Source organism: Seriola lalandi, unplaced genomic scaffold (assembly GCF_002814215.2).
Source record: "Seriola lalandi dorsalis isolate HSWRI2012SDOR001 ecotype SW California unplaced genomic scaffold, Sedor1 jcf7180002054883, whole genome shotgun sequence".
Lineage (NCBI taxonomy): Eukaryota > Metazoa > Chordata > Actinopteri > Carangiformes > Carangidae > Seriola > Seriola lalandi.
This window is the reverse complement of record NW_019525658.1, coordinates 6,206,974-6,228,971: the sequence shown is the minus strand read 5'-3', so window position 1 is coordinate 6,228,971 and position 21,998 is coordinate 6,206,974. Positions and strand designations below refer to the sequence as shown.

Below are 21,998 nucleotides of genomic sequence, written 5' to 3'. Positions count from 1 at the left end.
ACTAAAAATACAATTCTCACTCTATCATAGGCATGAACTAATTTTCTTTGGCAGCCAGATCTTTAGATGCTGCATTGTTAAAAAAATATTCATCTGAGTGTAATAAGAACACACCCTGTTTTATGGTTTTCTTTTGTTCCGTTACCATCAGTGTCCATGAAAGTAAAGAGTCCGGCTCCCTGCTTTTAATCAGACTAAAGTTTAAAGTGTCACTTAACTGTACTAAATATATGGCACATCATCCTTTCCTGATGTCTCGAGAACAGACTACATGAGCATCTAGTGAATCACAATATTTCAACCTGCCAGTTGGGGTCACTACTGACTAACAGTAGTAAGTCTGAAATAATGCACAGCATCTTCACTTCAGTTCTTTCCTCTAAAAGAGCAGGGATAGTGGAGGTGGTTTCGTCCTCCTACTTCCTTGATTTATTTTCTAATGCATAACGTTAGGATAATTAGGGTAAAAGTTAGGTAACTGGGGAGATTTTAAACATAAATCATGCGTCTGATTAACATAATATGTAGCTCTAATTTAGTGCAAGAGCTGCAATTTTAAATCTCTTTAGATTAAAATTAATGTGATGATATTTTCCATATTTGTTTTTTCCACAGATCATTTTCTCAGCAAACATCTAGACTCAGAAAGTAGGAAAAAGTACAGGTGTTATAAAGAACATCAACAAAAATCCACAAACTGAAGTGGCTCGAAGGGATTTTATTTGTACTTTTATCTCCTACTATGATATGCCTAACATTTTTTTGTAGAGAATAAAGTCTGATGTGGGCTATTATACCTTATGCAGACTTGGATGGCAAGATAGCACTTTAAAAGCTTCATAAAGTGACAGTATTTTTGGACCCCATTCCAGTAAAAGGAAGAGCTGGCTGTTCTGGCACCTGACAGGCGCTTGAATATGTCTGGTTACTAAAAAAACTGGGTTCCTCAAAGTGTGTTTGTGTATTGTCAACAATCATTATATAGTAAGGCAAAAGTGAGTGTTTGGATAAATTGTTTTTATTGTCAAGCAGCTTTGAAATGCATTATTCTACCATGGAAGCAGTCAGAGATCCAGTGCCTGAAACTATTTGCATTCAATACTGAAATGGCTGCTGTGACTAACACTGAGACTACAGTTGTGCAGGGATGGGGAATGACAAATTACCTGTGACAGTAATATTTGACAATTGCTGTGATCTTACATCAGATTACACATTCTCTAGAAAAATATTGGCGACCCAATGAATTCTCAGTGTGTAAAATGGAAAATAATATGCAACATTTGTACATTAAAATATGTTTTTTCTTTCATTTGTTATAGCTGAAGAATGTGATTTCAAATTGCATTTTGGAAAATGTGCATAAAGTGTATATTCACTCAATATCATGGATTTAAAGGTAAAAATCTGACACCAACAAGAAGAATAAATTAAAATAATCTTGTGAACAACAGTAGGCCTACTGATCGCAGTTCAAAGCAGGTTACCTGCAATCTGTAATGGATTAGACTTTTTCAAGCAACCCAACACTGCTGTTTTGTGATGTATTATCCTCTACAAAATTATATGTTCTTTGGCAATGTTTTAAATTAGTACAGTAGTTTCAAAAGATGCCTTTTAACTTAAATCGAGAATAAGAAATACATATCACCGAAGTTAATGAGGCAGCTAGTGCTGACTAGCTGAGGAAAAAGTGCAGTTGATTCTTCATGTTCACATAGCTGCTATGGTGAAGTGCAGCTGGAGGCGGGGGACTCGGGGTGACAGAAGGAAAGGTGATGCAGAAAGGCACAGAGTGGGTTTCTTCCATCATGTCCCTCACCCCTGCAGCTTGAACTGGAAAGAACTGGTGCTCCATTTGCTTGTGTCACAGTTGAGCATGGTTCGCTCTGTGAAGGTCACGTTCCCTTCTGCATCTATCAAGATTATTGTATTGGTCCTAAATGGGCAAGGGCACAAGGGGATACAAGCAAACAAACACAGTCTAACATTAATGACTGAAAATGCTTGAAAAATAAATAGAAGAACACAGGGATGTGGGAGGATTAACACGGAGGACAACTACTGAAGGATCATTTAACAGTCAAATTTTCACATTTGAGGTATTTAGCCAAACACCCTTATCAAGAATGAGCAGCCAGGAGCAGACAGTGCCCTGCAAAATGACACTTTGATGGCTCTGACAAAGACTGACCCTCTGACCTTTTGGCTACAGGACAGTCTCTGTATCCACTAATCCACCGTGGCATCACAGTGCAGACAATCCCCTTTCATTTCCTCGCTGTGGAGGATTGATTACACTGGGGATTTTTATGTACCAACAGTTCTCTGCTGTCTATGATCCTGCAGTCTAACACAGTCCTGTCAGTTAGCTCAGGTGGAGAGAAACAGGGGGAGATAACAGATAGAGATTTTTGTGTGGGTGGAAGACACTGACCTTGTGCCATAATGAGGTGAGCGAACACACACCGCTGACAGAGCCTGGATCATGGGCTTACTGTAACCATCACCCTGGCTCTCCTGAGCTGGATCAGGTGCGTTCCTGTTAAACAAACACCACAATACACCTCTTTAGGAAGAGTCAGTTGCCCATTCTCTTCCATACTGTGCATGCAGCATATTTAAGTCAACACATTCCATTCATGAGCGATCCATAATGTGCATTGATACAGATGCACTGCACATTTATTTCAGTCCCTGTGTCTCACACCTAAAAGAACACAGTTGTTTGGAAACTTTCTCTTAACTCACATCTCACTGAAAATATTTCCTGCCAAAAATAAGCCGCATCATTGTCGAGTCTGGATAAATAAAAAAAAATATATATACACAACAGCGAGTTCACAAGCGAACTTGATGAGGTAGACACAAAATTCGTTGCTTGCTTGTCCACTTGCAGAAAATGCTTAAGTAAATATCAGTTCATTTTAAGCCAGTGAACAGTTTTTTTGGTATGCAACGAGCCCCTTCTTCAGATTTGATCACTCTCCATTGTCTGCGTTCGACCAGCTCCCAGTATTATTGTACTGCCTTGCAGAGGATTACAGATTCAATTAGCCCACAGACTTTGTCTAGACGTTTCACTGGGGTGTCAAGACATGCTGGGTTTACCTGATTAATGTTAAGGTCAAGTCCACTTTATAGTCTCTCGTCAAAAATTTGATGTTTGATATTTCAAATTCTGCACTTTTTCGTTGCACAAGAGAGAATTCCTTTCTACAGCCTGGGCTACAGTTCTGGCCATCATTCCTATCAGTTATGAAAAACACTTTACTCAGCATTCTCCTGTTGAGATATGTTATGTTGCTGTCAGGACTAAACACAGCTTTGCAACAGAGTTCAAGGAGAGGCCATAATGCCACAAAACTATCAGTGATCAGACAGATTTTATACAAAAGTCTACCCTAGCCAAAAAATCGTCAGGCACATAAGAACCCATAAAATCACAACTTGTCTCTGTACAGATTAAATAAACAAGACATAATGTGTAGATTAGTGAGCTTTATAGGTGCTGGTAAGCAGATCTTTTTATTTCCTTCAGACAGAGCAAAGCTGGGTGTTTTTCAAGTCCAGTTAAGCTAAGCTAAACTGAGCTAACTAAGCTGGTGGTAGCTTCATATTTATCGTAAATACATGAGAGTGCTATCAATCCTCTCCTCTAACACTCAGCATGAAAGAGAATTACTTTATTAAGTATTCCCTTAAAACTGTTTGATACACGTTCACTGTCAGCAAACTACACTATACATCACTAGTGAATGTACATGTAAAGTCCCTAAATCAAACAAAAAACTAATCCTAAACCTAAAATTATTTATACATAAATACAACTTAAAATGACGTGTTATTAGAGTGTGTGAATCTTTAGCAAGGGAATGGGCAGGTGGGAGTTCATCACTCACAGCTCTTCATTATTGAGGACATTGAGCAGCTCTTGCACCAGTCCATCACAGGACAGGGACTGGTCGTTGACAACGCTGGTGAAGTGGCGCTTGCCTTGTAGCAGTTTCTTCCATGGAGTGTCCAGCAGCGAATTACTCAAGCCATAGATTCCTGCTGAGGAGCACATGAAAAATGCAGACAAATACATACACTAGTGAGCTCTGTTAGTGACCTTGCAACATCAACATGGAAATGTCAGGCTCATATGAACGGCAGAGAGGAGAGGTTAATGTGAAATGAACGGTTTCTACAGCAACCATGTTAAAAACACAGACCTGGTTTTAGACGGATGGGCTCAGGGCTGCCTCTGTTTCCATAGTAACACACAATGTCTTGTTTGGCTCTACATGGGACACAGTAAGATAGAAAAATTAGGGATTGCATTTAGTGATGATTAAACTTGTTTATGTCTAATTATGAAGGCAGTGGCAAGAGTCATAATGTGTCTACACTGTTGAAATAAATGCAAACACAGCAAAGATGATGTTCAAAGGAGTCCTTCTGAGGGAATAATGTAAAATGGGTGCTCAGGGTGATGGAGAATATCAACAGTGCACCATGCAGTATTCTTTAATGACTAATTTTCTTTGCAGTCCCGGAAAAAAGGAATTAAGAAGGCTGTTTCACTTGTATGTGCAATTCAAATGGGAAAATACCAAACACCATAGTAATTTACAGCATTTAAATCTTATCCTAAAGGAACAACTGGGTAACATTAAGGCATCAAAATATAAATTAGCGATGCAAACACCTTTGACTACCACAAAACCATTTAGTTACGGTGTTAGATCTCTTTGCAAAGTCCTCAGTTAGAGGGAATTTATTCAGCCTGAAAAATCAGTCTGACATCAAGGGCATCTGTGACGGCTTTGGTACAGGAGAGTGAATAATAAATTATGACCAAATCCTTTGAACCAGTAGGGGAATGAATTTTTTGATGTCAATTTTATGACAGCCATACCAGTCGCATCAGTCAATCTGAAATGTGGTGCAACACTGCTTCAACATCTAACTTGGAAAGTTTCCCAGTCAAGAGCTGGCAAGACAGGAACAGAATATGCTGCTGGGCCTGTTGCTCTGCAACAAAATTTATTGGATAGTTGTAAAAGCGAAAATACAAATTAGGTGAGGGAGCTACGCCGCTGGTCCGTACCATTTATCACCACAAGTAGAAAACGTTTGCCATACAACCCATTTACAAAGATTTTATATGTGATGTTCACGGCTAAAACAAGTAGTCAATTAATCAAGTTGCTGATCGAAAGAATGTTAACCACCTAACAGCTTTACCACATTTCTTAGCAGAGTAAAGATTTGCTGCTTTTCTCTGCTTTATGTCACTGTACATAGATTATCTTTGGGGTTTAAACTGTTGGTTGGACAGCTATTTGACGACATCTCATTGGTCTGAGGTGATTATGATTGGCATTTAATTTTTACCATTTTTTAGTGTTTTATAGACCAAACAATTGCTTGATTAATTGGGAAAATATTAGGTATATTAACCAATAGTGAAAATAATCCTCAATTGCAGCCCTGGTGATGTTTATATATATCGTATGTATTTGGTTTGAATTATGATGCACAAGAAATATGGACCACGTTTTATAAACAAAGATTCTATTGTCTTTTATCTATTTGATTATCAAAGCTGGACCTCACTGTGGCTCAGACAATGACACGATTGTCCTTCTTTTCCTTTACCAAATGTTAACAGAAGCAGTGAGGATCAGCTAGGTCGACTGAACTCATAGACAGAATGATGTAGAGAAGCTGTGACGTGATGGTAAATATGCTTACATTTCAGCTTGTTCACATTCAATTAAAATCATCTGATCTCCTTTGATTTGTCAGTTTATTATTGTGTGCATCTTTCATAATTCGTTCCATGCTTTCCTCTGGGACATTATCATTTCTTTTTAACCTCTGCAAACTACCAAGGACTAAGGGGAATAATATGATGACACAGACTGACATGAGCAAACTTCACACACACTCTCACCTTCATACCCTTCAGATGATGAGAGATAAACATGCTTGCCTAAAACCCCCTGCCCCTGTGCAGAGGTCATTCTTAACTGTTTGCGCAAGAGCTGCTGTGTCTTGTGTAAATTTCCTGGGGCAGAGTGATTTCTAAAGGCCGGACAATATGTGTCCAAGCAGCTGCGAGAGAATCCTGAAAGCTGTAGGTTGACATTACACTATCCCTCTGACAACAACAAATCAAAGACCTTAATATTGTTGCCAAGTCGTCCCCAAACCCAGCTGAACAGTCTGAATAAACAACTACTTTTTCTGTGTTCCTATGGTTACTATGAACACAGCAGTACTAGCCAGTGTTGACTTGGCTGATAGCAGTCACCCCTCATACTCGCATGTACACAGTAGCTGCTCAATGGGAACCAGGTGGCACTGTAACCTGAAAGGAAATGTGAGTGTCTGTAAAGCCCCTACCTTTTGTCAGTTCGGCCGTGGGCAAACAATGTCTGAAAGACTATTTTGATACTGTGAGCAGGCACTGTGACCTGAACACAACAATACCCCAAAGACCTGGTGTCCACCCACGTACATATATACGCTTTTCCTGTAATGTGCATAAAATTGACCATGGTGTAGCAGGTGGAGGATTTGTGGAGAGATAGCTCTATTTCTGCCTTCTGAAACTGGCTACAGTATTGAGAGTCCTATCAGGTGTGCTGTGGCTTGATTTGGGCTGAGATGAAGGAACAGCAGGAGGTCAAGGCAAATGGACAGAGAGAGAACGAGGAGGGAAGAGTCGAAAAACAGGCTTTTTCAGATGTCTGTCAGAGACGTAATCAGTATGCTGCCTGGGAGATGTTCTAATGAAGAGTCCTCTGTACTGAGGCTGCGGAGCAGTTTCCCCATCGCCAGCTGTGGTGTAGTTGCCTAGAGATGGTTGGACGAGCTTTCAACATTATCAGCACAGAATGGAGATTGGCATGTTGGTAGGGGCTCCTGGGTAATGACAACATGTACTCTCATATCCAATCACACACATCTGTGCATGTACACCCACACATGCAGACACTAAAAGCATGGAATGGAAAAAACAGACTTGACTTGTCCATTTTTAATAATTTTTCTCCATGCAGGCAGGAAAACTGGCTCCACGGATGCTAATGTTGGTCTGTGAGTTGGTCCACTGTGTGATCCAGACCGAAATATCTCAAAAACTATTGGATAGACTACTATGAAATTTGGCACAGATTAACATTACCCATAGGCTGAACTGTAATAACCTTACTGATCCACTGAGGTTTCATATAACACCATTATGAGGTCAAAATTTCAATTTCCCCAATGCTGTGGATGATGATTAAATACTTGAAAACCTAATGACATTCCCATCAGCCTCAGCTGAACTTTGTGTTTGGTCTTTATCAGCTAATATTAGCATGCTAACATGCTAAACTACAATGCTGAACATACTGTACTTAACATCAGCATGTTAGCATTGTCACAGTGAGCATGTTCACATATAGCCCAACTACTAGCATGGCTGTACACTCCTGTCTCATTATGTGGAGATATATGGTAAAATGATTTCATCATTATAAATAATACTGACATACCATTTCAACATCACCTACTTTATGTGGCCAAAAAGGTGACCTCCGACTTGATAAATAGAAGACCGTAATGTTCTTTTATAACTTTATACTGAAATCTTATCTCACCTGACCTAGAGTCTTGCAAAATTAGCCTGCATAAGATCAGACAGCCATTCATAGCAGGATAAAAGAAGGGAAAAATGTAGTGGGATTCAGATCTCCTGTCTGATAAAAACTTATGACCCCATGTTAAAAACTACAGAGCCAGAATCAACATTATTTTAATTTTTTGTGGCGATTTTTGGACATCTGGATTCACTCAATGAATAATGAAGGCTATATTTGAGGCTATTTACTGTGAGCATCTACTGACAATTCTATTCAGTACAAAATCATGTTTTATTCCACAGAAACTGAATGTGTTTTCTCATAAGTAACCTTACAAGCACCTGGAAAAAATACTATTTCCAATAGTAATAGTTCCTTTTTAAAATGTTCGGAGTTCATCCACCCCGATACTGTGGAATGTGCGTATCTGCTGCGCCACTGTTTTTCTTTTTCAGCTCCAACAAGTTTCTGCCAAGAATTACAACACATGGTTTGAGGCCATAAGATTGAACCACTTTCTTAAGTTGTTTTTATAAAATAGCCACACTCTGCTTGACTGAAAATGCATTAAGGGTAGCATTTCTTTGCAGGCAACATCAGAGGAAATATTCATTAAAATGGATAATCTCTGGGCACTGACTTTAAAGCTAGAGTGACATAAAGTGGGATCAAAAACCAACGCTATAGAAAAGTCAGATGAAATGTTGGATATGGAGCCATGAGAGCATCAAGCTGAGAATATCTGAGATCAAAATATATATGGTATTAGCTCCACTGGGGGAAGGCTCAGCGTGATGTTTTGGAAATGCACGGCTGCCACTGACCACATCACTTGCACACCACTCAACATGGTTGTAGACTGCTAATCAAGGCAATACTGGTTTAACAAGTATCACAATTAAAAGACAGGAAACCCAGAAATCCTGGCCTGAGTGAAATATGTTAATGCATCTGGGGTGTGTATTAAGTTTACACCCTTTCTCTCCAAAGCATCTCAATGAGGGTGATCACAGGCTCTCTACAAAATGAGTGAAGACAGGTTATGCTAAAAAAAAGATGACACATATCGTCCCACACCAGCACTACATCATAAATCACGTCTCTACTTACAGATGAATGAGATATCCTCTATCCACCAGATGTAGTTATTGATCTGGAAAGAAAACTAGACTTCTTATTTCCTCTAACCTGCTGGGCACACCACAGTGTAAATGAATGGGCTTGTAATGACTAAGTTTATTCAATAGATGTAGGCTGGCTTTCTATTACTGTGTTATCTCTGTCTGCAGTGGACGTGGCTCTCAGACGAGTAGTTGAGGGGAAATCCTATACAGTTATCATCATCGCAACAAAAAACACAGGGCGTCTTTCACTTTGTTGGTGTCTCATGAGCATGAGGTGGCACCTTATTCTCTCATTAAGGTGAAACACGACAGACAAAAACATTGTTTATTTCATACACTGGTCAATTTTGAGATTTTGGGATATTTTGCATCCATAACATGTTTCAGTCTGTATCGTTGTCATTGTAAAGTATTATTGTAAAGCTCTCACTCTCCTGCACAATGTTGTGGTCAAAACTGGTCACACCCTTTGTATCAGCAACAAGTTGTGAAAGTGAAAATTGTGAAATCTTGACATTTTACAATACACACGCTGTTTTCTCAAAATTAGCTTTTTTTCTCATAGTCTGAGCCAGAAATCTCCGCTTCATTTGCACTTACATAAACCAACCAACTTTCCAGTTTTATTCCTATAATAATCTATATTCTCAAGGTTTTTACACAGGGTTTATTTATATATTATTAATAGCCTCATTTATATAACATTTTATTCCTAAAATATAAGTATAAATTGATTTTTTATGGTTCTGGAGTATTTACAGATTTACGGAGCAATAAAAAAGATACCCATATGCCTCATTTGCATATTTACTGTATATAAAATTTAGGACACTTGTAATACATAAAATAATTGTCTTAATGCAAGAAATCAACTGAGGAAGTTGTTGTTATTATTAGTTTAAAAAAAGTGACAGCTTGGCCATCTAGCTGCTGTTATCTGTTCAGCCCAATGTGAAAGAAGAATTCAAAGGGTTCCCAAAGGCTGAAATAAAAGTGATACTTCTGGATTGAAGCTGCAACTAGCTATTTTGTGCAGATACTACAAACTTGGGACTGTCCTTAAACTCCTTCATCAAACAGCAACCGTCCAATTATGGCTTAGCAAGCATAACTCGGCACAGCAGGCCTAACCAGCTTTGGTGTGTGCATGTGCATAGAGAACTACTAAGAGCAATACTGCGCATGCAAAGATTTTGGAGGGTGGTGTCTCTTTTAATCTTTCAAAAACAAAAGCCAAGGACCATTTTATATTACAGTACTTTGTGGGGTTATGTTATGGATGCCACTACTTCTGTATCAGAGTTAGGGATAATATGAATGACACTGTGTTGCTTTTTACTGGATTTGGGGAAGTTTTTTTCCTTCAGCGACCGCAGCCAAACATTTTACCTTAGATAGCGTTATGTTTGCCAAACACACTGGTTAATCCTCAGAGTAAAAGGCTTTTCTTTTACATTTAAAGTGAAAACATAACATTGGAAAAGCATAAACATAAATCTAATCTCAGTCGTGCTTGTCCAAATGTCTAAGATACGTTGTCAAACAGTGTCACATTAGAATAAAATATCAGTCTGATTTGAACCATTTCCTTCTCATACTTATAACAGTAGGACAAACTGGCTCTATGCTGCAATGCAAGAACAAATGCTGAACAGTGCCTCAGCTTGGATCATCGATGCTTTAGCTAAATAAGTCTTTTTGAATGATTTCTTGTACCTAGTCACCAAGTCCATATTTAAGACCTTTTTACAGGTTAATCATTTTTATAACAAGTCAGCTGGAAACATTGAAATCAAGGACACATTGTTTCAATAAATTACATCATAACCATCATACTGGAGGTAGGCAGCAATGATTAGCTACCATCATAGTTTTTAAAAATAACTAGAGCAGTGCCTGTTGGTAGGGGCTGATTGCTTGGCCTGTGTTAATTCAGCTTGCAGCTTTCTTGAGAGCATCATCCAAACAACTTCAATTTCAGCACTGCACTTCCTTAGGTGAGTGGTTTTTGAGAAAATTGAAATACAGACAGAAATTCCTTTATTTATAGTGGTTATATAAAGCCAGTGTATCTTTGTAACCTCAACAGTGCTAAACCTGTAGGAGAAGGGATGTACAAGCATAAATAAATCCCTTTTGAGAGGAGATCCTGCTTGAGGCCATGTTAACAGAATACACAGATCATGACACCTAACTCCACTGTGTAAACCCTGATTTTTTGTCTCCCCCAGCAGGGATATGTGCTGGAGCTGAACCGCCAACCTCTCCCTGGCAGAAACTGAGACCTGTTTCCATGCCAGTTGTCTGCAGGGGTCTCCACCATGACAGCTATCTCAGAATGCACTGATCCCACTTTGATTTTTCTCTTTTTTTACCAGGTCACCAAATTTAGTCAAATTAGGCCGGTGAGGCTGACAAAGGAAAAAAAAAAGAAAAAAGAACTCATTATTTTTAATGCTGTCTAGATTTCTTTGTCTGAAACCCTGAAACATGAACAGGTGTTTCTTTAGAACTTTAATGCTGGCTCTTTCACAGCTCAACATCTGAGATTTCTTTTCGGCTCTGCCTGCTTTGCACTCCAGAGATGAACACGCTGCCTTTGTGGTTTCATTCCAAGGTAAGACAAGGCCAGAGGAACAGAGTTACAACCTACTCTCCACAAGTTTAAAACTCTTTGAGTTAAAATCCTATAGTATGCAGGAATCTGCCAGTGTCTCTGGTGTGTCGACCATCAGAAGTCACCTGGTGACACCCACACAGTACAATAAAGAACTTGCCTAAACATCCGACAGCCTTAGGTAGACATATTACCTATTTTTCCTAAGTCTCTGGAATAAATTTCAGATTGCTTGTGAAATGTATCACGTTGAAGGTATGGCTGCTTACTGGAAGACAAGTGTCAGTTTTTACAACCAAAACTTGGTGCAACGATTCTCACAATGTTAACATATCAGCTTTCTCAGTGGATGGACCAGACAGTCAAATGGATTTCACCAGACCTTTCACTCACTTGAACTCCGCTGTGATGAGGTTGAAGCCGTTGTACAGGTGGCCTTCTGTAGACACCTTCTTCAGGTAGGAGTAACTGTCCAGATCTTTGTCCATAAGATAGTTAGACACTAGAAATCCTGCAGAACGCCAACAGCAAGAAGGAATGGTTCTTAAATTATGCACTCGATAAACCAGCCTCGTTGTTAATAATAAATACAAGACAGATGTATGAAACTTGCGGCAAAAACAAAGTCATGAGACCTTTCAAGGTGTAGCACAAAATGCAATATTGCTTTTAGATGAAGTTGCTAGAGTAGACCTAATGTATTAGGAGCAGCTAAAGCATAGAACTGAAGTGTAAGAGGACCCTTGAGATGTATGAGTTAACAGTAGGCTTCTTAGCAGTGACTATAGTTGTGATTCGTGTCATGGCTGCCTCACCTCTTCCTTGTGCATCAGGGTTGGGACGTCCTTCCATGTAGTTGGTGATTGCAGCCAGCTTGCCCCTCTTGCTGATCCCCAGCCATGATCCTCCTTCCTTACCATACTCCAGGTCCAGGCCTGGTTAACAACAAAAGTAGCAGAATGTTTATCAAGCGCAGACTTCATCTTGAGGTAACACACATTGTAAACTGTTAGTAGCCATTCGGCAAGCCGTTATATTGATGAAAATAACTGTCACAATATATCAAATCAAGAAGACCTGAACTTCGTTGTGTGGGATTAATAAATGTTTCCTTTACTCTTCTGAGAAAATGCAACACTCTGGCAGTATTGCTTTAGTAATGTAATTTTCCATGTTTTTGCAGATTTCCCTGAGTGGTTTAAAGCGGCTATTTGTAAGTTTCCTCTACCGCTGAACGTGGTTTCTTCCCGGGAGTGGGTTGTTGAGCTTCAGCCATCGCTGCGTTTACCAGAGGTAATAATACGCCCTCCGAGCAGTGCTATGCCCTTCAGGGCATATCGGAGGATACAGTGAGTCACTATCAGAAAGTGACAGGATGGGTCGGGGTTAGCTGGTTAGCAGTAGAAAACGCCACAGAGACAAAGAGTTAACATTGCCGCTACTTTCCACCACTGGAGACAGATCTTGGCGAATAAAGGAATAAAGTTTGATGCTGAACTCTTCTAGACTGGTAAGTAAACAGCTGTTAATGCTAACATTAACTGTGTACCGATAGCAAAACTTACAAATAGCTCCTTTAAGAAACATACAATATGTTCAATACAGGTCAGTCTACCCTAAGAAGTACATAGAGTAATTTTCATGATGTTTCCTGGAAAGAACCAGGTGATTTGGTAGTTATTATAGGGAAACCAAGATAGTATACAGTTGGTAGATTTCTGATTTGTTAACTACAAAGAACTGGAAGCATTTTTAGTCATTGAGCTGTACATACAAAAATATGAGACTTGTCAACAGGCAAGCATACAAGTAAACACACGAAAAATACGTTTTCCAATAATAAACCAATAATGAATAATTATTATATGTTTTGTAAAAAGTCCTATTTCTCCAACAATGAGTGGCAAATTACATAATTCTTTGCAGGAAACTTTCTAGAAAACTGTTAAAGCTTTAACTGAACATTGACCTTAATCTCATAGGTTATCTTATTCTCCATTTTCTACTTCACTGCTAAGAACTCAGTGAGGCGAGCTTTGAAGCAAAATGCCCTTCCTCCACATATAAAAGGCAGTAAGAAAACACACTTAACACACTGAGTAGCCTACATTAAGATAGATCTGATGAAATACAGAGCTTAGCAAATGATACAATCTTCCTGGACTGTAACTGTCACTAAAGCAGTAGAGCAAGTGTATGAGGAATATATCCTTTAATATATTGATTGGAGTACAATTATGTACAGTTTTGACGGTTATGAAGTTAAATCAATCCATCAATAAATCAGTTGTTTTCTTTCCACATTCCTCTTCCTCGTCTGACACAGAAAAGGTGGGGCCCAGTAAAGTCTACTGTCCTTCGTGGTGATCAATAAAGACAGGTCCACTTACACTGACAGTGACCAAGGCAGCCAAACGCTCTTATTCCTCTGGGGGTGGAAAGCTAGTCCGATCCCACTGGGAGCTATAGCTTACTTCCCTTCTCGTCATGCTATGTCTCCTTCAGGGCCTTGCCTCTGCCCCCCCCACAGCCCCACAGATAAGGCAGAGCCATTTATTCCTGTCACATCGCATAAAAGCAGCCATCAATTAAGGGCCCACTACTGGAGTCCTGACCCCTCTATTACAGAGGGGAGAGGAGACTGATGAACAACGAGGCTATCTCTGCGTTTCCTCCTTCAGCAGAAAGAAAGGATGATTGATTTCCTCTGCTTGGCTATAATGTGTATTGGACATCAGTCAATTAAATATAGTTTACCACGGGGGGATATGTCCTGTGACGGAGCAGAGGAGTAGTGGATTCTGAGGTGAAGGAGACAGATTTTTTCTTGATTATTGAAAGGCATTTAGCCTCGAATAAAACTGTATATGGATGCTACTAAAAACTCCACAACTGCTGCCTTTTCACAAAGTCACACAGAGCTAAAAGAGAAAGTTTTAACGTGTAGTACAGGTTCCAATTGTCTAGATTTAACACATCCTTCTACATCAATTAAACATGTTGTCTGCTGCTTGATTTTGTATTCTTTATTTGCAAATTTTTACTGTTCGGCAGGTTCTCCCTTGCAAAAGTGCCTTCCAACAATAATGAGACTTAACTGGTTAATTAAAGGTAAATAGAGGCAAACACCTACATTTCAAGGGTCTTTTCAAGTTCAGGTCTAACTTGCTTTATGTTTACTCATTATTTCTTGTTAGGACAAAGAAAGAAGTTATTAATTCAGTGCTCTTTGCTTCACTATTAACTTGTGGTCGTGAGGTGGATTCAAATGTGACTTACCGCTGAGGATCTCACTGTTAGTGCCCCAGAAGTCTGCAGCTTTGGATGGCCTGTTGTAGAACTCATCTCTGTTTGCAGCCAAAATTAGCCTGAGGAGACGGAAAAGAGCGGTTGGAGGAGTTGTTTTGTTATTTTTGTTCATGCTGTGAGTCTTGTTCATTTGCTCTTGACGTGAAGCACTGAGGTGTTACAGAGGGCCATCAGTGGTCTGAGCAGGAGATCCATCATCAGCAGCTCATTCATCATCTTGAACACATATCTCATATCCTTTCTTCTCTCTCAGTTGGCATTTGATCATATGTTTATACCATGCAGCTCTTAAGAAAAAACTGTTGTGTCTTTGCTTTATCTGTGACCCTTGCAGACCTTCCAAATGGTTAACAATCTAAGAATATAAGCTACTGTGCTCTCTGTTGTTAGATAAGTACTTGAGTGTCACTTCTAACTGCAGCGTAATCGTTCATCCTTTCTATAACATGCTAACAGAAGGCCTTTTTTCTTGCCCATGATTTACACAGGTCATCGTTGTACAAATGAGTTGCTGGATTGTTTGCCATTGACTCAGTTTTCTGCACACCATGTTGTAGGCTTTCCACCTTAATAAAGGCAGCTGATGTGTCCAGGAGCCTTCAAAGAGAGTATTTTATTTTAAATTTAACTGAGCAGGATGCAGAGGATAAGAAAGGTCAGAAGGCGGAGGGTGTCCTTTTGATGATGACCAAAGGAAAGAGGATCAAAAAGAATAAGATGGCCAAAGGACAAGCCAATATAACACTTATAGACAACAAATTTTAACACAGAGGAAGTAAAGGGAAAAAGAACTTCATCCAAACGACTATAGAGTACTGTCTGTATCAGTGTAACACAGCAGCTTGGTGCAATTGCTTTTTTTATTTTCATGTTTTTTTTAATGTTTTACATATACTCTAAATTACTATGATCACATTCCACAGTGTTGAAGATTATTGAATTCCTTTCCTTCCTTTCAGTCTTCTTAAACCCCAGTGACTAATCATTAACAGTCATTAAACTCATGCTGTGTTGGCAAACACCGTATCAAAACCCACTGAACTTTTTTTCCCCTAATACCGTACATCTGGCTGAATTAAAAAAAATGTCCATAAAATGACGTACACCACATCTCAAATACTTCCATCTGATCAAAAGGTGCAGACATAAAAAATAGTCTTTAATATTTCACTAAGAGAAAAAAATCAGAAAGCTTCAGTGAAGAGTTTGAATGAGGCGATACAGAATATATATGTATAGCAGTGTGGAAAAAGATAGTTTTCCAACCTAAAAACTACTTATTTTAAGAAAGGAATTTTTGATCTAGAGGGTTAAAACTATTTGAATTTTTGCAGAAATCTGTGGCAGATTTAGGCAAATTATCTCATTTACATCTCATTTTGCAAAGCTGGCTGTGCCTGCCTCGCATCAGTAACCTCTGCAGGTGGTTTATCCAATTCTAAATCTGTTTTTATTGCCAAAGCAAAACTACAACACAAACATTTACTGCTACAAACAAGAGTGAACAGCCTGAACAAGATTGTGAGCTGATTTAAAATAAATCACCTTGAAATGTGACTCTGCGGTCTGACACAGGCTGCCTGTCAGTTAAGCACTGCACTACACTATGACCTGCATTATTACTCAGCGTGTCAGTGAGTAATTATGCCATTAGACTCATGACCATTAACAGCTACAAACTGCATTGTGACCTGTATCTAATGCAACGCTAGCTATAACTTTCTAAATGCCTTTACTAGCAGGTCACTATTGTCAATTGTGGAGCAAAGAAGCATAAAATCACTTAGTGGCTTTATATCCTCACTCAGCATCTATTACCCACTATTCACGTAGCGACACACATGCACACAAGTCTTCATCCAGCTCATCTCCCATTCAGCAGTTATGAAACAGAAAAAACAAATCTTCCCTTTGCTTAGAGGAAAAGATGACCTCTCATTATTGCACCATGCGAATTTCGTAAACATAAATTAACAACAGAGTATTGTGGACTTACGTAGTCTATGGTGTGTAACCATATAAAGGAATTGCATAACAAGTTGCCTCTATAACTAACTGTTGCACATTTATAGAATTAGAGTTAAAGGTCACTGAGATATATATTTAAACACTGCAGAGAAGCATTAAACACCCTTTGGGCAAACTCCACAGGCCAGAAAAAGGGGCGAATTAAATTTATTGACCTCCACAATGGCTGTACATTTCCTCTGAGTTTGGCAATGGTTCCCCTATTAATCTTTCAGGATGGGAGCGTGGTTCCTGAGTAAGAGCAAGCAGATAAACCAAACTGACCTAATAGGGGTCAACCTCTGTGCATCAAAGGCTAATGAAAGCCTTTTCCCATGGCACTGTGTGGGCCACCACTGCTCTGGAAAACAAAGCTTACACTAATGATGCTGCACAAGAGAGAGCATCTGCTATCAGATCCTGCGGGGGAAAATCACATGTGAGCAGCTCAGATCACAGTGACAGTCAGCCAGCTGCATCATGTACAAGGGATGGTAAGCAGCAGAGAGGTATCAAAGCTGCTCAACTCTGTTTTTATTTATTCAACAAACACAGTGGTTTGCAGACTTGGCAGCAGCCTCAGTAGGTTTTTCTTGTAGATTTATATGACCCATGACCTTTCATCTTGCATTAATGTCATGTTAAAAAATCAACCAGCTGTTCTGTGACGTGGTATATTGGTACATAGCTACAATTCTATGTTATTAGCTGTATCCATTCATTGTCCCCAGAGGAAACTGTTTTTGATGACAATGTTACTACTATACTGTGTTTCATCAGACCAATACTAATCGCTGCAGGGAAAGTCAGGGGTTCACCAAAATTATTAGGGCTGATCCTCTGGGGAACATGAATGTGAATGAATCTGAACAAAATTTGATGGCAGTCCAACCAATAGCTGTTGAGAAAGTTCAGTCTGGCCAAAAGTGAAGGACCACTGCCCTCCATGGTTCAAGCCTGACTAAAAATATCAAAATCTATTTGAGAGTTTGCCATGAAATATGGTGAGCACATTCATGCTCCCAAGAGGATCAATCTTTTATATTTTTGACACTCCATGACCTTCCTCTTGAGCAAGTGTTGGGCCAAAATGTCGACTTGCTTACCAAATATATCATAATTTAATTGGTAGATTGCCACAAGTGACATCTTACTCCTATGGTGATAAACAGTTTCATCCCTACCACTGCAAAAGCTGTATGAAACTGTCATAATGGTGTTTGTTTCGTCCATCACTTTCATCTTGTTGGGTGCAATGAACATAGCAGACTCTAGGGACTGCTAAGTGACACTGATTAACCTCAAAGAGGTGCTGCAATTACTAGTCAAATCATATTACAATGCTGGTTGGCTGATTACAGCATGGCTCTCATTCTAACCAGATGAAAATGTTGAAATAAAAAAAAAAAATCTCAGCATGTGGGTAATCATAGAGTCATTCGTGCTGAACATGAACCCATTTAACCCCTTCAGATATATTCCTGTCATTTTGTGCTGTAGGAGTGTAATAATTGTACATAATGAAAGTTTAAACTTGCCTTCAGTCCAGTTTAGTATCCTGCACATTTCTTTTGATTTATACATCACCATAAGCATAAGAAAACTACTTCTGCAACTAGTAGTCTATATATAGCACTGATGTAACCGCATTAAAGCACAGTACGTTTCACCTTTCCCCAGGTTTAGGTCTGAGTCAGTGCTCATAACACACCTCTGATGTGATCTCCTTAGGCGGGGTCAGACTCCCAGCGGGAAGGACAGAGATGGACTATGGCCAGGTAGAGAGCTCACTCTCAAACTCTGGGGGGATTATAATAAGCTGGACTTCACAACACACTGCATCTCACTTTAACTGCTTGTACTGCACTGGTCTATGCTGCCCTGCCCACTGAGAGGAGTTAGCATTTACTGCTGGGTAGTCCACATGGAGATAACAGAAAGATTCATCCAGCAGTTTAAAAAGCAACATTTGAGATAAAATAGTTTGTTTTCTGCAATTATTGTAATGCTGCCAGTGCTAAGAACATTATGTGCCAGACATGACTGGTGAAGTCTTGAATAGCTATTTATGTTATTTCATAGACACCTATGACACTGTCAAAGGCGAAAGCACATCATGACTTTAAAAGTAGATAAAAGCTTATACACATACACATCTAAAAAACGGATGATACGACTACAGAAAATAAATTATTTTCCCTTAACACCTTTGTAACTATGCTGCTGTTTGTATGTGTTTGCACCTCTGCTAAAAGCTCTAAGTGTCAGACTAGATCATCCTGGAACACGATGAAATAGGGAACATTGCCGCATCATCACAGTATGACAGCAGCAACTTAATTTATCAACCTTACTGCTTTTTTCCCTTATATACACATTTTATATATATTATATATATATATATATATATATATATATATATGGTATCTGAATGTTCTGTAGCTGGATATTAGCTGCATGTTCATTGAAGGTATATGATGCAGACTCTGAGTGAAATATTCAGACCCAGCACTGTGTTTTTTCTCTTGCAGTATCAAAAAGAAAACAAATCCAACTTGACATATCGGGTATGTTTAAAAAATAGCCTCATAACATTGTTTATCAAGATGGACTGAACAGTGGGTACTTCAGGATTTTAAAGGTTAGCACAATCATACTATACTGAATTCAAAAGTGAACAGGAGCATATGATATTTGACCCTAATCTTGTTGTTTCTCCACTTGCTGCTTGACTTCAGATTCATGAGGTTAGCAGAGCGAATGAACTGTATTTTAGAATGCCATATATCAACTGCTCTATCAAAGTGCTCATAAGCAACATATCTTGGCCACATATCTCGGCAACATATCCCAGGTGTGCAGTTATGTGTGTTACTGTGCTCTCTGACCTTTGTACACAAAAAGGGGTTGATTAAAGACAGAGAGAAGATTTTTGGTTATATTTTTGTAGTGCCAAGTTTTGGTGGAGTAATTCTGAAAAGCCATTACCTCTGTCACAAGTTTGAATGAAATTGAACATGTGTATAGTACAATTAGTGTCAATATGTAATGAGAGGGATATTTGCTCTACCTGTAGGCATTTTTGGATGCAGGCCGGGGGTCAAACTTGAAGAAAATTATACACATGGATGTAGTGGGGGATTGATGACTGGGTTTTCACTCAGTCCGCATCTGCCTTCAAATCTTAGTCACATCTGACAAAAAGAAGTAAACAGAAAAATAAATGAGTAAGCACCTGTGTTTAGTGTTGGTGTATGGAAGTGTGGTACGTGACAGTATGAGTATTGTAAAGATTAAGACGGTTCAAATTGTGCAATATTATACAGATAGAGATAACAGCAGCTAAAGGTGTTCCTCACTGTCTGATTTCATAGAGCATATATCATGAAGAAAACGACTTGGGAATGATCCATATCTTTGGGATGCACTCATCAGAATACTTACACAGTGTACTTGGGTATAGGACAAACAAATGGACCATCCAGAGTGCATGCTGTGTTTACCCCTGTGAACATGTTCAGAATGACAAATGTCAACTATGAGTGCAAAGGTAGAAAATAAGTAACAGAAGATCAGAGGCTCCGCAATTGATCACAATATCATTCAATGATGTAGGTAGGGTACGGCAATCATCTGATACTGCCAAGCCGGAATCATATAGCTTCTTATTAAACAGTTAACAAGTTATCAGTCTAAAAACACTGCGTTAAACAAGTGAGTAGCATTGTGTCAAGCTATTAATAGTTGCTAGCCAAACAGCATAGCCACTGTCTGTTATGTATGTGGCTGCAAACATACAAGTCCTGCCTTGCATACCATACAGTGGTAAAACAGTAAAATTTTAACAAAAATGGCTAGATCTACCTCTAACAGCAAACTAGTTTCAGCATAACTTGGTAACCTTATCAGTAACCAGCTAACGTTAGCATTGTTACAGTCAATAACGGAAAGATGACAGAGAGACAAACCAAGCAAACTTTACGTACCTAAACTTAGCTATTTGCGCCACACTAGACTGCGAATAATATTTGTTCGGCTAGTCGTTTGACGGCTGACTCTGTTTACGGTGGTGTCGGCTATCTGGATTCACTGTCCCTTTACACTCGCTGTTGACAACTAAAGGGAAGTGCTCAAATAGAGTGACCTCGATTTGTGTCTCCAGTCGTTTCATAAGCCTCTACAGCGGGTGTGAAGATTTATTTTCTCCTCGTTGTCCTGAATCCCGCCCACCCCGGCACTTCAAATATATAAAAACGAGTGCACTTCCAGCAGGGCTCTGAAGTTCACTCTGATTGGTCGGTTTACGGCACTAGAAGAACCACCAAGCTGACATTCTGTACACGGGAATACTCACATTTCCGGTTTATTAGTTAATTCAAAATAAAAGCTTTGATATAATAAACGTTTTGGTGAAATGATTTAAATCAGGCGTGGCATGTTGAGACCAAAAGACAGTTGGAGCACACAGCTTCTCTTCTATTAACATTATTAGGCGCAAGGATTATCATCTCAATACAATGTACATCCAAATCAGAGTTGCCTCTGATTACTCTGATAGTGTGACTGAAATCTACATTCTCTTGCACTGCAGTCCCAAGGATGAAGTGCTATATGATTACAGCACTCTCATTCAGGGCTATAACCAAGAATCCCAAATAAATAAATAAATGATTATTGCAATGATTAGCACATAGCATACTGCTCTGTGGGGGTGTTTATTATCTTAAAAGTATAAAGTCAAACCACTTTCTGTCTCATTTCGTGTCCATAGACAGACGCTTTTTGCGCAAGTAGGCTCTATAATAGTGAGCCCACTGGTGTTTGTATTGCTTTTAAAACGTTTATTTTGAAAAAAAAATTCATCAGACGTTTCCTTTATATTTTTGCTGAAATTGACAATGCACGGTACAAGTAAATTATTATAACAATAGATGTGCCGAATCTAGATAAATGAGGTAATAAAATAAAATAAGGTATAATAATTTAACTTATTCATATGTATGACTATCATGTTTAATGTTTTGTAGCGTTTAATGGGCAAATTAACTGAATAATTTTACAAAAACAATATAGACAGTAGCATCGTCTAATAACCAAATTAGAGCAATTTAAAGTGATAACGAGAGTGAATTACTCAATTGATGATTGTAGATATAAATTGTCAAATAATCAATCATCAGTTTCCTCTGATACTGTGCGAGTGGTGATGGGGCGGAGACACATGGTGTGACCGACAGCATCCAGCACTGTTGTGGATGAGAGGGATAAAGGCTGCTCTGCCTTTCATACAACAGTACGTCGCAGTCACTAATTAGTAAT

At 39.0% G+C, this 21,998-nt stretch overlaps 1 protein-coding gene across 2 annotated transcripts; it reads right to left on the bottom strand.

Moving 5' to 3' along the window:
• Window positions 1-996: 996 nt before the first annotated feature.
• tango2 (transport and golgi organization 2 homolog (Drosophila)) lies at window positions 997-20,827 on the bottom strand. Of its 2 annotated transcripts, none has more exons than XM_023397741.2 (10): window positions 20,666-20,827; window positions 20,124-20,184; window positions 19,750-19,873; window positions 14,643-14,731; window positions 12,179-12,298; window positions 11,757-11,874; window positions 4,218-4,285; window positions 3,903-4,056; window positions 2,438-2,542; window positions 997-1,939 (listed from the first exon to the last, which is right to left on the bottom strand). In XM_023397741.2, the coding sequence occupies exons 3-10, from the start codon at window positions 19,803-19,805 to the stop codon at window positions 1,819-1,821; spliced, it is 831 nt and encodes a 276-aa protein (XP_023253509.1). In that variant the 5' UTR covers window positions 19,806-19,873; window positions 20,124-20,184; window positions 20,666-20,827; the 3' UTR covers window positions 997-1,818. The 2 variants fall into 2 exon arrangements, with proteins under 2 accessions (XP_023253509.1, XP_023253510.1); XM_023397742.2 differs by having other exon boundaries at window positions 3,903-4,053.
• Window positions 20,828-21,998: the final 1,171 nt, after the last annotated feature.

What these genes read in the sequence shown, in the direction of transcription:
- tango2 (XM_023397741.2), bottom strand. Translation starts at nt 19,805, where the DNA reads ATGTGTATAATTTTCTTCAAGTTTGACCCCCGGCCTGCATCCAAAAAT. An exon ending in CCCTGATGCACAAGGAAGAG is followed by an intron (nt 11,875 to 12,178) that starts GTGAGGCAGCCA and finishes GGCGTTCTGCAG; the next exon opens with GATTTCTAGTGTCTAACTAT. An exon ending in GCCCATCCGTCTAAAACCAG is followed by an intron (nt 4,057 to 4,217) that starts GTCTGTGTTTTT and finishes TGTGCTCCTCAG; the next exon opens with CAGGAATCTATGGCTTGAGT.